The sequence below is a fragment of the Chaetura pelagica genome, unplaced genomic scaffold (assembly GCF_000747805.2).
Source record: "Chaetura pelagica isolate M959 unplaced genomic scaffold, ChaPel_1.0 scaffold222, whole genome shotgun sequence".
Taxonomy (NCBI): domain Eukaryota; kingdom Metazoa; phylum Chordata; class Aves; order Apodiformes; family Apodidae; genus Chaetura; species Chaetura pelagica.
In genome coordinates this window covers 8,246,741-8,262,991 of record NW_009952711.1, presented here as the reverse complement: position 1 = coordinate 8,262,991, position 16,251 = coordinate 8,246,741, and the positions used below count along the sequence as shown (strand labels likewise).

Below are 16,251 nucleotides of genomic sequence, written 5' to 3'. Positions count from 1 at the left end.
CAGCAGGAAAGAAGTAAGAGCAAAAGTACTAATACTTAAATTAGTATATGAACTGTAATAAGAACAATAGAAGATACTGAGCAACAGAAAATAGTCCCGAACTTGTAATTTTAACGTATGCTTTGCTAGAGGTATCAAAAATGATAGCATAAATAAATAAAACTAATGCTTTATGATTCAGGTAAATGCAGCTAAATACAACTATATTTAGAAAGAATAGCTCCATGCATTTCTTGTATTTAGAAGACTTAATCATAGGCCTCGTGTGTGCTTGGAGCTTGTCTACTCAGTTTAATTTTTTTCTGTCTCTTTTAAGGAAGAATTAATGGAGCTGAAGGAAGAAATAACTTTGTATGAATCTGCTGCTAAGCTTGGAGTATTTTTGAATGATACAGGTGGAGAGCTGCATACAAATCTGGATGATTCCTATGTAGACTTAGGAATTAAGAAAATGACCTCGAAGAAACCAAGGTTCTGCAGGTATTGAGTGATTTTTTATTGAAATAAAAATTTGTAGTTACTTAATGCTAAAGCTGTCTTTTTAAACAACCAATTGAATTGTCTCAAAATCCGTCCCATCGTGTAGAGAATGAGTCTTCTGGGGAAACAGCTGAATTAACAAGTTTTCTTTGTGTTAATTGCAACTTGATGAGAAAGCATATGGTTTTTGTATCTGTGTTCTATTGTTCTTCTTCCTATTACCTTTTAGGCACCTGTATTTCTGGTGGCATTAGTTGCTCTTTGCCACAACTACCTTTCAGATGAATGTTTTTTGTCTTTCAAATACTGAACTGGTTACATCTCCCCTAGTAGTGCATTACAGAAAAGAGACCTGGATAAAGAGCTCTCCAAAGAAGAAATTACTGTAGAATTAAAAGCTGAGCTGGAACGTTTATTGAGCAGTAATAAAATGAAGAGAAACCAGATTGCTCAATTACAAAATGATCTTAAAGATTGCCAGAAGACACTGGAGGAATACAAGCAGTTGTTGAAAGAGGAAAAAGCATCAAAAGTGTCAGAGGTTTGTTCTTTTACACTATTTAAAAAAAAAGATGCGCTGGATTTTAGTGAATGAAACCAACATGTAAACCTCTTAAGAAAATGGGTCAAAGAATTTACTCACAGCTAAGTACTGATAGCAACTAAATAAATCTGCTTTTGATCTTAAGGGAAGTGTTGTCATTTGGATGATACCTTGTTTTGTATCATAGGTGAAAAAGAGAAACTGAGTAGGAGAACTTGGCATAATGTGCCTCATTAGGTGACTTCTGATGTGGTGGCTTATTTCCTCAGTAGCATGTAATGGCCACTCTGCTTTTTTCACAACTGAATTTCATTGGAAAAAGCAGATTTTCTTTAGCCAAGAAGACCTTGTAATGTCTCTGAGAAAGCTGATAGTATCATTAGGTTAGACAAATGGAACATTAAACAGACTGCCTTTAGAAGGCCTTCACTATGTAATTTGACTAACAATAAATCTCTTCGATATTACTTCTCTCTTCACCCCATTATTAACTGTCCTCTATAAATTGATCAGACTAGTAGCATCTGCTCTTGTAATCTATACATTGTGATCTGGATGTGGGATAAGAATATAATAAGCTTGAGAAGTGTGCTCTCTGTTGAATGACAGTAGTCTTTCAGCTTGCAAACACAGTATCAAGTGTGTGCTGCTTTAAACTTTCATGATGCCATGAGTTCCAGGAATTAATCTGGAATAACAGTGATACTGTTACATCTTGCACTGCAATAATTTCCTTTGGGTTTAAGTTTTCTCTAAGCAAAATTTTTATTTGACAACTTTAACTTTTTTTTTTTTTTTTTTTAAAGCATCAACCTCTGAATCACATATCCTGAAAGTTCTCTAAATTTTATTTATTTTTAGCCTGTCACAAATCTGAATGATACTTTGCTGGCCAGTCCTTCAGTTTCTGATAATCTTAAAAAAGAAGTTCTGAGACTCAGAAAGGCTAATGAAACTTTATTGAGAGATGTTGAGGTGAGACAGAGATGCTGCTTATCCCTACAAAAAAAATAAATCCCTATGCTAAAACCTGCTATTAGAAATGCTTCTTTACAACCCACCTAATTATTTGATCCTTGTTTGTCCAGAACCACACTTTGACCATCGAACAACTGAAGGAAAATGAGGAAAAACTGACAAGTTTAAATCAAGATCTCTGTTGTCAAATGAGAAAGATGGTTCAGGATTTTGATCAGGATAAACAAGAAGCTATTGACAGGTAAGTCTGTTAAATCTGTTTAGTTCCATATGTGAACTTGTAGGCTGCATGTATGATCTTGTGTCAGCTGTCTGGTACAAGGGGTTGTCAGCATTAGAAAGCTGTTTTCTTACTTAAGGACAAGTTGAACACAGTTTAAAAGCAGGGTGGAACCTAGGTAATTTTTTCATTTCTTGAAATTGTAGGTATGAAAGGACTTATCAGCAACATCATGAGGATACAAAAGCCCATTTTCAGAAGGACCTGATGGAGAAGTATGCTGCAGAAAAACAGCAGCTTGTTCAAACGTACGAAGAAACAATCTCGAGATTAAAGTAAGAATTGCCATGTTTTTCTATTTTTACTGAAACTTTAATATTTCCTGTCTGGCCTTCTGTGCTTGTTACCCTCTTTTCAAAACAGGCTGTCCTGTGAGTGTAAAAACTAATTGATAATAAATAATCTGTCCTGTCAAGGGCTGACACAGAGGAGCTGAACAAGGAGATGACTGCCGTGAAGGAATGTTACATTGGAGTCTGTAGGGAGAAAGACACCTTAGAAGCTACTTTAAGGCAGAAATTTGAGCAAGATCAGCAACTGAAGGAAGAGAAGGTACTAATGGAAATAGCTATAAGCCATATAGTTTCAGACTGTTTTTAAGATGTAGTATTCATAAGTGTATTTAACTTTGTAGTTGTTTGAAGATACTTGGAAAAGATGCAGCTGTACCAGAAAGTTAATACAAGTGGCCTATTGGTTGTTAAGTTAACCTGCTGTGGTGTCCTGGTGTTCAAAATATTGTAGAAGTAACTTTTTCCAATAGCTGTTCATTGTCCTGTAGTCAACTTGCATAACTTTGAATCTTGAGGACTGCTCAGTCAGCAGTGAGAGGTTTTATATTCATGAGGCATTTTTCAGAAAACAGAATGACAGCACAAGTATTGTTTTCCCTATATAAAATTAATCTGAAAATACTGTGAGTTTAAGTAGCAATTAATTCACACTGCTATATTGATTAAAAACTTTGCTCTTCTGAAGACAGCAGTGTGAAATGACTGAAGTAGGTCAACTGTCTTGCTAAGCAAGTACAGTAAAAGGTGCAGTTCAAAATATGCTGGGAATAAAAATCCTTGATAAGAAAACTTAATTTAGAGTAATAGCCTGTAATAACCTCTGATATCCTGCCTTAAAACACCTTTTGAGAGCTGACTCTCTTCTCCAGGTGTCATCACTAAGATCAGTGCACAGGCTCTCAAGAGTTATTAATTTCTCTCACAAACTCTTGTCTCACAGCAGTTTGCTATGCCTTGCAGAATACTTCAAATTTGTTTTCTATTTTTGCCTAGCTCAAGAAAGAGCTACTAAAAGAAAAAGAAGATGCTCTTAGCCTTCTGAGGACTGAGCTTGAAGAGAAACACCATGGTTCTCTGATAACAGCAAAGAAGCAGTGGCTGGAAGAAAAAGAACAGCAGGTTGAAGAGGAACTTGCATTAGCCAAAGTTCACTGGGAGATGGAAGAAAAAGAGGTGTGGAACTTAAACCAAGGGGTTTCAGTTTTTGTTGTTGTTTTGTTTATTTTCAGAAGGAGAACTTGCGTGTAGGTAGACTTATTAGACTGTTATTCTGCCTTTTGAAGTGGCTTAAGGATCTATAACTTTAGGAGTATCAGAGAAAGTCAGTTGATATTACATATGCTTAAGATTTTGGAAGAAAAAACCCTAAACCTTGCAAAGTAACATGCAGAATGTCATGAATGTCACAGCTGGTCATATGCTGGAGTTTTCTGCCCTCATCCCTGATCATTTCATTCAGTTACCATGTAGAAGTCCTTGTATCCCAGAGAGGGAAGCTGTGATGAGGAAGAAAAACCAAGTCATTTTTTACCAAACTCTGTTCCCTGAGAATGGTTTCGTTCTTATCCTGTTAGGGAAGATTATTAGTGTAAGCAGAGTTTTGTTGGTTAAATACCAGTGAAATTCTGGTTATTTGGACATTTTCTTAAAAAATATTTTTTTCCTTAGAATAAAGAGCAAGTCTTTGCAAAAATAGAAAGAGAATGGCAAAGTAGGCTGGAAGAAATGAGAAGAACTGTAGTTGAATGTAGAGACTGCAGCAGCCAAACTGACCAAGTAACAGTTGTGGATGGAGCTTCAACTGAAGAGTTAAAAGGGATTGAAGACCAGAAGGTGCAGATCCAGAAGGCTCTGAAAGAAAATATGGCCTCACAAGAGGCTTTAAAAGAATTTGAAATAGAACTGGAAAATAAATACCATAAAAATCTTGCCAGTCAGGTAACAAATAAATGTGTTCTCTGCCTGGTGCCTGTAAAACTGCCACGTGCAGCTAAGTCACCTAGAAAGAGATGTTCTCTTTGAGAAGCTTTATCTTAAGCTCAGCAGGTGATATTTGCTGTATTAGAAACATATATTAAAAAAAAAAAAAGTTCTGAAGAAACTGTAACATGAAGCTTTTTTGTTCTAGCTGTTTTTTCATACAGTTGGACAAGTTTTGCAGGAGTTTGGAACAGCATTGTGCAAAACTTACTTAGAGTTTATATAATTTTTTGAAAGAAAAAGAAATAGAATATTAATCATTTGTGCATCAGGAAGTGCAGCAGATGCTGCTGGTCTGATTCTTTTGATTTCTATGAATATAGGCCATCCAAACTGAAGTCTGTACTTTCACTGCTGCATGAAAGTATAAAAATGGATGCATTCGTGGTGACTGAAGTAGATTTTTTTTAATCTGCCTATAGGTAGATGCAGCTTTAACCCAAGCTCGTGCCAGGTGGCTGCAAGAATTAACAGATCTCAAAGAGTACAAAATAAATCTAAAGCTAGAACAAGAAAAATGGGAAAAAGAACACCAAGTGTCTGCAGCAAAGCAGGTAGCCTAAAATACTTGTATATGTGTGTTGATAAACAGTTTAGTCTTCTAAGTCCCATATGTTAATGAGGAATGAATGCAGATATAGTTGGAGAATCATTAAGGAAATATGTTTCTAGTGTAGTCTGGTTCAGATCAGTTTTTTTGTCTATAAAAGATTATGTATTTATTAAATAATTTTGAAATAATCTCCTATACATTGATAATGACCCAGAGTTAAGTTTTTATACATCTATGTATATATTTATAATGACTGTGTTATATATTCACCAGTTAGCCCTGGTTCTCTCAGCTGCTGAAGAGAAATGGAAGAAAGAACATGAGAATACGGAGAAATCTGGCCCAAGAATGAAAGAACTTGAAGAAAAGGTGATTTCTCTCAAGAAAGAGTTGGAGCTAAAAGAAGAAGAAATCCCTGCAGCTGTCAAAGCAGAACTAGCAAAAGCCCGTGTTCAGTGGAACAAAGAAAAGCAGGAGGAAATCTTGCAGATACAAGAGCAAAACGAGAGAGATTACCGCTCGTTTCTAGATGATCATAGAAACAGAATTAAAGAGGTACTTGCAACAGCAAAGGAGGATCTTGCAAAGCAGAAGAATGAGATCTGCATACAGAAAGAGGCAGAATTTAAGATGTTACTACACCAAAAGCAGCAAGAATGGGAGGCTCAGGAAAAAAAGAGACTGCAGGATGAAATTAATCAGTATGAGGAGAAGACTCTGGCTGAGCTTGAATATCTGTTGAGTGAAATCCATGAAGAATTACTCAAGTGCACAGATAGTAAGCATTCTTGTAAGGAGAAGTGTTTTGATACTCATGTTCAATTAAGCCATTCATGTAAAGACAAACTGAAGACTTGCTTACAGAAGGCCTATAGAACCACAGTTAACACAATTCTGGAAAAGGAGGAACAACAATGGAAGAAGGTAATATTTGTGTAAATTATAAGTGCCAACCAGAAAAGGGATTTGAGAAGTGAAACTCATACCTGTTATCTCCCAGTGGAAAATATCTCTGTAATTCTAAGAATCCACCATCTGAGTTCATTGATAACAATAGTCCTTTAAAACTGTAAAAGATGGCTAAAGCTACTATTAGCAAGTGCAAAGGGAAAGGATGGGTGTAGCTTTGCCACCTTAAATCTTCATAGTAGGAAAAGCCAGGTTAGGAGTGCCACTCTTTAATGCCAAGATTCATTAATTAAGGAGTTGAATCCACCATCTTGTCTGGGAGCCAGTTGAAGGCTCCTTGTGTCCTCTTAGGTGGGTTCTGTCATTAAGGCCCGTCTTAGATCTTTGCATAGGTACATTTTTTTTGAGAAATTTAGCGGTTTCTATGGTGATCAGATGCTGATTTTTGGATCGTGTGACTCCCTCCACCTCCTTCTGATACAAATAAAAATTAAAACAGCAAATCCTTTTTACAAATTATCTGTAGTAGAACTGAATAGCTGACAAACTGATCTCTCTTGGGAATAACAGTCTTGCTTAACTTTATTGTGGCTCTAGGAAATCCTTTTCAATGTGTATGCCTAAATGAAGAAAGACATCCTACTGTCTCCTAGAGGAGTTTGGGGCTAAGTAGAATTCTATCCAAAAGCTTCTGTTTCTGTTGTTTTGGCAGATTCCTCTTTTTGCAATACTTATGCTTATAGTAAGCTTTTGATTATGGGGAGCATCCTACTGGAAATGCCATTGCCACCCAGCATTTAGCAGCTGGGGAATTATCCAAGAATAGGACAGAGAAAGAAACTGTCTTCTTTTTCAAGAAAAAGCAGGACAGGGGGACATGAGTATGAAGTGATATCTCTATATTACTCAGTGACTATATAGTCACTGTATTACTCAGTTGTTTAGTGGTGATAATGTTTCTGTTCAGAAAGTGGTCCTTTAAAGTTGGTTGTTTGGGGTTTTTTTTGAGAGTTATTTCCACAATAGTAAAGAGAATCAGAAGGTTGTTTTTCCTATGCCTGATGCATCTTGTGTAATAGATACAAATGTTTCTTGGTAAACTGTTATTAATATTACTTTGAACTCCTAAACGCTGGTTGGGTTTGAAGCACCTTATCCAGTGCAGTCTTTGTAGTTTCTTAATGTCTTCTCTTATGCTACCGTAATAACAATAAACAAAGAAGTTAAATTTTTCTAGATTATATTCCTGTCCCTCTACTACACATACTTGTGCAGAAAGTCTAAATGTGTACAACCCTTTTCTCTGCTGGATATGCCTTTTAAAAAACAAGTTAACTTCAACTTAGTTCAAAGACACTGTCTGGTTCTGTGACGTTAAGGGCTTCTGGCACTTCCAAAATAATACTCAAGTTACCCAGTAAAACTTCTATATGCTGAATATACATTTTCCTCCTGATTTGAGCTGCAATATACAGTTTTCTTTCAGGTTTGAAACATTGGTATTATGATTACTAAAGATACTTGGTGGTCAGGTTTGCTTGTTTTCATGCATAACATACTAATCTACTTAGATAGTGTGGAATATTTTCTTTTTTGCTATATGGTGGGTTTTCAGGAAGTGTTTTTCAATTGCAGAAATATGAAGAGCTGCTGAGTAATGTAAACAAAGAAGCACACTGTTGCCTGCAACATGGTGAAGGAGAAACTGAGGCCATGGCAGGACCTTCTGTGTGCAGTGTTGGACACCAAGCAGAAGCACAGAGGAGGCTAAGACGACAGCAACCCTTGCAGGAAACTGGAACAGGCAAAGGTATTTGGTTTGTTTTTAATCTGGCAAAGTATGTGTCATCAAATTAAACTTGTTTAGTAACAGTCTATAACAGTCAATGTCTTGTTGATTACTCTAATGCAAGGTTAGCTAATTAGTGAATATTTGGGTGACAGAGGAAGATGTACTTCTTCTGACTCTTAAGGTTGTTTAACGTTGCATTATCTTGTATTATATTGAAGTCACAAACTATGCAACAAATGGTTCCTGGTCTCCAGCTTACTGATTTAATGCTAGGCTTTGAGGTTTGATTTTATTACATGCTAGTAGCTTTCTGCTTTTTTTTTTAAGCCATTCTTTGGGTGTAAAGAAGTAGCTGCCATATCTGCTGCAGCTGCAAATGCTCTTTGAAGGTTGTGGACATGAGCACAAATACCTTTGGTGTTTAACAGCTCATAAGCAAGCCAGTGATGATCATCATGAGCAGGGTGTGGTGTAAATGTACATCAGAGCTTGAAAGACTGAATTACACTACTTGCTCTTGACATTAGACAAGACAAGGAATTCTGCATTCATGTAAAATATATTGCTGTGTCAGGAATTATACTTTAATTGGCATGGTAGTTTTTCCTGTTTTTTCTTTTGACCAAGAAATACACTTGAAAAGCTGTGAATCCCCCTGGGTGATGTTTCCCTTCCCCCCCCGCCATCTTTCTCCCCTATATCTACTTTAGGATTGTAGCTCTTCCCAAAGCTGTCACATGTATTATGGCAAAGCTGCAGACAGCATAGCTGGGGAGAAGCTTCGTGGGAGGCACAGAAATCTCTCTGGGGCTTTCTGTTTAGTTTGAGCTCTTACGCAACCGAAAAACATAAAGCAAGAAAAACCAAGAGATTCTTTGGCTTTATGCCTATAGTGTGGCTTGAATTCATTCAACACCAAAATAACAAACCATCTATAAAACACAGAACAATACCAGCAGTGCAGCTCTTCTGTCTCTAGAGCTCCCTGTCCTGGCTATAGAGAGCAGCAGTTGCTCTCCTGGAAGTAGCCCAGTCTTTGTGAATTTCTTAACTAGACTCAACTGCATGTGAGGCTTCCCAGCTGGGACAATCTCCTTCAGCTGACTCAAAAGAGACCCTGCTTGGCCCTGCAAGCCTCATAATGCTGACTGAAGATTCAGATCATCATTGATGGGAATGTGTTGAGCCTGTCAGGGCTCAACAACTTGATAGATACTGCTGCAGCTTCTATAACGGTGTTCCAGCCTCTTGTGATTTTTTTGGATTGGACTGATGTGTTGTTACATGCTTTTCCACCAAGAGAAGGACTAAGTAGACCACTGGAAATAGGAAGTTTGGTCTTTCTTTGTTTTGGTCCCATGGTTGTTATATAACTTCTAGCAATTACTGTTTCAGGTCAGAAATGTACAAAAAGGAACGTTGGGTCTCGGAAAGTTTTTTGCTGTGAACACTGCTGCCAGGAGCTTGAGAAAAGAGAGACTGTGTGCCAGGACTTGAAAGACAAGCTGGAGATAGCCCACAAACATCTTCAGCTTGTTGTGAAAGAACATAAAGCTAAGTCAGAGGAAACGCAAGGTTAGGATTGTTAGTCACCAAAAGATAACTTTGAATGGCTTAGCTTTGCTGGCTGTATGAGTCATATGCTGCATCATTTAGCATTTTATTTTCAGTGGGTGGAATGGGTGTGTGCACACTGAAAAAACAAATAACCCCCCAACAATTAAAACCCACAAACTTACCTCTCTTCTCCCACGCCCCCAAGAAATACCCCCACCCTCTTGATTTTAAGTGTTGCTTATTGCTTTAGTACTCCTTTGTGTGTATCAGGAAAAGAAGAGAGGAAAACTGGGCATGTGGCAGATAATCTTTTGAATATGTGGGTCTCATTGCCCATGAAGGTTATATAGTTAATGCACATGTGTGCACATACATGTGTCCTTAGAAATTAATGAGTCAGGGAGGTCTTTAGCTGTCTTCTTTGGGGCTCTACTGCTACTATGCACGTAGCTTCCCATAGTGAGAGCATAAAGAGTGGAGAGGCCCCAAATGTTACTTTGTTCCTCTTGGTAACATTAGTAGTAAGTCATTGACCACAGTTCTCTGGTACCTTCCTGCAGATAACAATAGTTTGAAGCTATAGTTTTGTTTATTTTCTTTATTTATTTTGGTAAACTTTAAAGTAGGTTTAAGTAGGTTTTGTTTCGTCTCCTGGCTTTTTAAATCAAGATGTTCTTTGTCACTTTGAAATGAGAAATACAGAACAGATAGGACAGAAGTCCCTATTTATCTTTCCTGTGTGACAACTGCCTCTACCAGTGATGGATATGAAATATCCACTCTGATTTGGAAAGAGTTACTGAAAGGAAGGCTTATGCCTGTGGTATGGAAATAATGCTTTTCTGAAGCTATTTCTGATGGAAAAAGATGGTGCAAAGTAATTTGTTTGAGATTACTCTATTGTAGGAGATAGCTCCTGATTAATTAGTGGTATTATCCAGTACTCTCGTTTAATACACACCCCACTTCTACTGGGGTAGTATTTTGCTGTAAGTGTCCACTCTTTGCTGTCCAACATCTTATTTTTTGCTTTCTTAATATCTGTATCACTTTCTGTGGCAGGCTGATAGTGCCTGGTGGTAAAACCTCCCTGACACTTGAGCCATCAGTTTAAGCAATTGAAATATTATCTGACTTGATGTCAATACATGCATTTACTATGGATACTGTTACATCATGTACATCTGTCATCTTTTCAGGATAATAGACTTTGTCCTTTATTGCTTTATTTAACTTGGCAGAAGTCTCTGACAGTAGTAAAATCTGGATTAGCAAGTTTGAAAGGTCTTTGGCATATTAAACCCCTTTGCTATACCTGTGGTTGGGTCCTCTTTATGGGCTTTGCGTGTAGGCTTTTCACTGAGAGGAAGTCATTGATTCATCTGATAGCAACAAGAATTTCTTTAGCATTGTTTTATTTCTGAGAGGATTTGTAGGAGGAATGCCTGCGCTGCTTGGTTCCTGTACTCAAGAACTTGCCTACTTGAGCATATGAAGCACAGTTCCCATTCAGTTGGTATCTGAGGAACTCTATCCCCTTATTCAACTGCATTGAAGTCAGTAGAGGTCTTTGTTTTAAGGAGCAGAACAAAGAATATTTTCTCTGAATGAAAACATGTTGGTGATTGAATAAAAGGATTGTTCTCCCTGCAGTGTTTTAATCAGTTGAAGCTGTACACAGTAGTGTTCAGGGCATTTTTTTAGGCTCCTTAGAGCATGGCAGGAATTGGACTTGCTGAATGTTCTGGTTCAGGAGAGGTCTCAAACTACATCTTGAGGATCAGTAGATCTATAGAGTGGTTTGAGCCTCAGTGAAAGGGCACTGTGGCCACTGTAAGCATGTTGGGCAGATGGTAGCTTGGAGAGAGCAGATGCAAGGTAGTAGGTTTTACCAAGTGACTAAATAGTTTAACTTGCCAAAGGCTGTGGCTTGTGTGTGTGTTGTGTGGAGTGGGTTATTTTTTTTTCTTTTACTGAAAAGGTTCAGTTGCCTGCTCCAATAAATGTTATGCTCAGTGAGGATGAGTAAAATGCTGTATGTTTGTAAGAGGTTTTTGCCAGCTTGCAGATACCTGAGCAAGGCTGGGTGGGCAAGTTGCACAGATTTGCTTAATATTTCTGTGCTCTGTCCACAACCATATAGCATGTAAACTTTCTTGGAAGTCTGAAGGAAAGATTGAAGAATCTTAGGAAGTCTATTAACCAAAACAGAGGCTACTGCTGGCACCGGGGTCATCACAGATACAATTCTCAACTGCTCAAAATAAGATTCAGGCCACAAATGAGGAGCTCTGAAGGCTATGGATTGCTTCTGTCTGTATTCCAGCGTGGCTACTTGCTTTTTACTTCTCCAGACATCATCTTAGAGAAGGAAGAAAGCCAAACATGTCTGTGTCTTTCTTGGGGCTCAGCCTTGAGTACTCCAGAAGGAAGGCTTGTCTTTAAGAAGACATGCTCTCTGATGTATGGTGACAAGTTTTTAGTTTCCTTGGGCCATGGTTCACATGAGAACTTCTGTGGTTGGGTGCAGTGGATGTATCCCCAGCATTCAGTGTAGGTGTTCAGTTCATATTGGTTTGTGTTCCTAAAACAGGAAAGCTAGTAATCAACTATTGATTTTTATGGGTCTATTAAAGTTTACCCCTTAATTCTTCAGGTTATGGTAAATACCTGTATCCCTTTAAAAAATAAATAAATTGCTTACATTAGATAGCTAGTAAATCAGTTTTATGGTACTTTAACTTTCAGCAGACCCACAGGATGACTATGTATGTATGCCACAATCATGAGTCTTCAGCATCAGCCTCAAGTCCTGTGCTTTGGGCTCTTTCAGCTTCACTGTCTTCTTATTTTCTGTGGTGGCTCATTATAGTATTTCTAGGCTTCTTAGTAGCATTGAGCAGAGCTCAGCATGGAAGTCCAGTCTTTCTTTCTAACAGTGTTAGTAATGGCATAGGAAGGCTTCTAAGCTTATTTAATTACTATATGAAATGGTCAGGCTGCATTAAGGTGTATTGTGATTGATTCCTGTGGGCTTCTTATTGCAACACCTGATAATTTGCTGATGATACTTTATGACATTGAGCTCTTATACCAGAGACAGAAATTTATGTAACAACTTCTGTTGAACTCCAATTTAGAGAAATTTAATGAGTTACAGTTCATCACTTTTTTAACAGAAAACAAAAAGGTCCTAGAAGCTCTAATTGCAGAAAACTCTGAGATGAAGACTAAACTGAAAGACATGGGAACACCACCAAGGTATTTTAAAAATCTATAAACAGACTAATTTTTTTTTTTATAAAGCATTATTCTTGTGCAGTGTGACTGATGTGCATTTCAGGTCACTGTCAAAGGGAGATGTCTCAAAACCTTGTACGTCCTGTGACTCTGTGAAAGGGCTAGAAGAAATACGTGCCCAGTACGTTAAAGCTGTGAGCAAGATTAAGTGTAAGTATTGAAGTCTTTGCTAAAAAGTTAGGAGAGCAAAATAGTTTATTTTGTCACTTCTACCTCCTTCAGCCAACTCACACAGAAATCTGAGAGCCACATTGCATGAGAAGTACCTTTTTCCTTCTTAGTACAGTAAATGTGAGAAATGGAATTGTAGCCATAATCTTGAACAAATTGAATTGTGATGAGTTGAAGCTTTGTTATGCCATCCTTGCTTTGTTGCACTGTATTATGTCTTTTAAAGTGCCAAAGTGTACTCTGAGAACTGATCTTGTTTCTCCAGCAAACAATCCACCTATTCTCCACCTATCCACCTTGTCCTGAGGGAGAGTCTGCTTTTTTCTTGTGCTGTATCCTGCCTTCTAGCTTAATTGGCAGCCTTCTGGCTGAGGAAGGAGGGTTAAGCGTAGCACTGTGTCTTACCTGAGTGCAACAGGTACCCAAACGCCAGCTGCGCTGCAGTCAAAGAATTATAGACCTGTGTTTTACCAGCCAACATTCCCCCCCCCCAAATCACCATGCTTAGTGTTTGGTATTGCTGCTGAAGATGTAGAATTGGACTGAGTTCCTGTCTGATGCTTCATATTGACCTGCTCTGATCTTCAATGGCATTTATCCAGTAGGCAACACTTAGCACAAGGGTTGGGGTGGAACATTGGCAAATAAATCCAGGCCCTCATTGACTTACTCCACATCTGCTAGACAGTCCCGTTTGTGATGCTGTTTTGTTGTTTTTTTTTCTCCTTCTGGGAGAAAACTGGTAGTAATGAGCTGTGTTTGTAGGTGATATGCTTTGTTATATCCGTGAAAGTAAGGAGCGAGCTGCTGAAATGATTAAAGTGGAGGTTTTAAGAGAGCGCCAAGAGACAGCACGGAAAATGCGCAAATACTATTTGACATGTCTTCAACAACTTCTTACTGATAATGGGAGACATGAAGGGTAAGTTCAATGTGTTTGGAAACTACTGTTCGTTCTGAAAGAGGTGCTTTTAGTCTGATGTTTTTCCATCTTGAAGCAGTGTCTGACCTGAAGTCCTCCCAGTCTGCTCAGCTTGGTATGGAGTCATTGCTGAGAAGTCTGGCAATACTGTTTTTTCAGTATTATTTAACTCTTGCCAACATTGCCTTGAAGTAAAATGCAGAAGTGAAAAGGAATTACCCTTTAACTTTTTGTGTGTGTGTTTTCTGCAATTTTTGGCAGGGCTGAAAAAAAAATAATGAATGTTGCCCATAAACTTGCTACAATGGCTAAAGGACTTGAAACACCTCTACGACACGTTCCCCATAGCAAATCTACCCGCTCAGGTATATTAGATTCTGTAGTTCTCCTTTTGGTCATACTGATTTAATGCATGTAGTAATGAAAATATAGATGAAAAGTGAAGTATTACCTATTAATAAGTTTGCTAATGGAATGTGAATATAGGCTGCTTATTTTGACAATGCTTGCAACTCTATTTAAAACAAACAAACCTGGTTTTTCTGCCAGCATTAACATTTCCTCTAATCTATTTCCTCCTCTCCTCTGCTAGCTCTGCAATCAAATTCTGATCTATTACCTGGGTCTGAGTACTCAAAAAGAGATCAAATGCCTCAGACTAGATCAAATCATATGGAAAGCAAGTCATGCGGTGAAAGCCTTACTGAAAAAACAAAGGATAAATTTGTTCAGAGACGTGTACCACATGACTTGAGACAGCAGTTTGATGAAACTCTACATATGTGTCATGAAACAGTGACTTCGAATATCCAGAATGGGAGCAATTCTAAAAATCTAGATGGTGTTTCAAGAGATACTCTGCCAGAGTTTTATCCAAAGGAAGATAGAAGAAAAGAAAAATATGGCCCCATTGTAAATGTAGACAAAGGACTGTTGTGTGCTGCTAGTGAGATAGGACATCACAATGCTCTTCCATCTGCTTTTCAAGTAGCATCAGAAAATATGCATGCACCCAGCTTTACAAATGGCTGTACCATGTCTGGGCCAACTCATCATATGCTTAAGAGCAAGAAAAAAATGGTCTTGAAAGAGGGTAAATGTGTCCTGTCATGTGGTGAACAGAAAACTAGATCTAAAAGAACTCAGGAATTTGGCTGTCAAGAAACTCCAGAAAGAGATGAAGGAAGCTGCAGTGAAGGGAATTCTGTGAATGGAAGCCTGGATCTGGATCACATTGGTATGCCTCTCTTGTATCTTGAACAAAAAGCCAACACTGATGTTCAGTTACAGACTGAATACTGTGAAGAGGTCTCTCACGTCAGGTCATCTTCCCCTGCAGATGAAAATGTTACTTCTTGGAGAGACTTTACTGATGGCAGTGGCAAGATTCGTGGCACAAAAAGCAGCACTAAAGTGTACAATAGAGGCCACCTGATAACAAACCTAGAGCATATTTCGTTACTCAACTGTGACAAATCAAAATCTGCTGTCACACAACTTGGTGTATTGCCAGATTCAAATGTAGGAAGATGCTGCAACAAATGCTTAGAAGAAAATGATATAGGATCCCCAGTCTCTTCAGCAAGATAGTGGTTTTGATAGCCCACTTCATACCTTGAACCTTTACCGGTGATTCTTCATTTGAAGGAAAAAAGATAACTTGATATTAAAATTAAAGTGTAAGTTTTGAGTAAAACCTGTTCTGTGCCTATTTTATGATCAAAGTTAAACAATTTGTGTTACATGAGGAAATATTAGAAAGTTACTTGAAATATTAATGTAGATGTTTGCTTACTTTTGTAATAACACTTTCATAATTGTTTATAATGTATTATACACAAATATATTTAATAGAATCTATTTTTATATTAAGCTTAGCTTGCAGTGCAGTTTTATGTAAAAGCTACTGTAACTTGTGGTAATCTTTTAAAATGCCTATGAAATTTCTTCAGAACTCAAGAAGAGATATTTTAGGATTTGTTTGAAGTAAGTATTTTAATTGACTTTTTGATGACCCCTTTTAAGTCTGTGTGCATCCCCATAATAAAAGCAAAACTTCTTGCAATTTTTTCATTAAAATATTATAACAAATCAATTTTCAAGTATTCTTCTCTTTGGTACAGGAAAAAATAGCTCATACTGGGGAGAAGAAAGGTACAAAATGGAATAATTGTGTTTTGCAGGTGTTCCTTAAACAGCATAGGTTATTAATGTAAACTGAAAGTGTAGTGATATTCCTCCTGAAGCTTGGCAAGCTTTTCTTTTAAAGGCCTGCTCGCATTTTGAGGAGAATTATGAAATGGATTTCTTGCTTTCCTTGGGGTAGCATTTCACTTCTAGTGATGCTGTGAGGAAAAGCAGTGTTTTGTGGCTTGCTTGCACAGAGTGTGATTAAATCACACTTATTGCAATTGGTAGTATGATTATGGGCCAGAAATTCACATCAACAATAATATGGAAGATGTAAACAAAAAGGTTTTGCTTGCTATTAT

General features: G+C 37.7%; 1 protein-coding gene across 1 annotated transcript in view; it reads left to right on the top strand.

Moving 5' to 3' along the window:
* The window catches only part of CEP152 (centrosomal protein 152kDa), a 23,336-nt gene extending 7,987 nt beyond the window's left edge, over positions 1–15,349 (top strand). The window contains exons 11-27 of the mRNA XM_009994550.1: positions 317–480; positions 814–1,021; positions 1,886–1,999; positions 2,113–2,243; positions 2,429–2,557; positions 2,699–2,834; positions 3,569–3,748; positions 4,244–4,513; positions 4,978–5,041; positions 5,377–6,032; positions 7,653–7,827; positions 9,205–9,384; positions 12,546–12,627; positions 12,710–12,816; positions 13,603–13,759; positions 14,021–14,124; positions 14,352–15,349. Of these exons, the coding sequence (XP_009992852.1) occupies positions 317–480; positions 814–1,021; positions 1,886–1,999; positions 2,113–2,243; positions 2,429–2,557; positions 2,699–2,834; positions 3,569–3,748; positions 4,244–4,513; positions 4,978–5,041; positions 5,377–6,032; positions 7,653–7,827; positions 9,205–9,384; positions 12,546–12,627; positions 12,710–12,816; positions 13,603–13,759; positions 14,021–14,124; positions 14,352–15,349 (3,855 nt within the window). The remainder of the gene's footprint in view (positions 1–316; positions 481–813; positions 1,022–1,885; positions 2,000–2,112; positions 2,244–2,428; positions 2,558–2,698; positions 2,835–3,568; positions 3,749–4,243; positions 4,514–4,977; positions 5,042–5,376; positions 6,033–7,652; positions 7,828–9,204; positions 9,385–12,545; positions 12,628–12,709; positions 12,817–13,602; positions 13,760–14,020; positions 14,125–14,351) is intronic.
* The last annotated feature ends 902 nt before the right edge of the window (positions 15,350–16,251 follow it).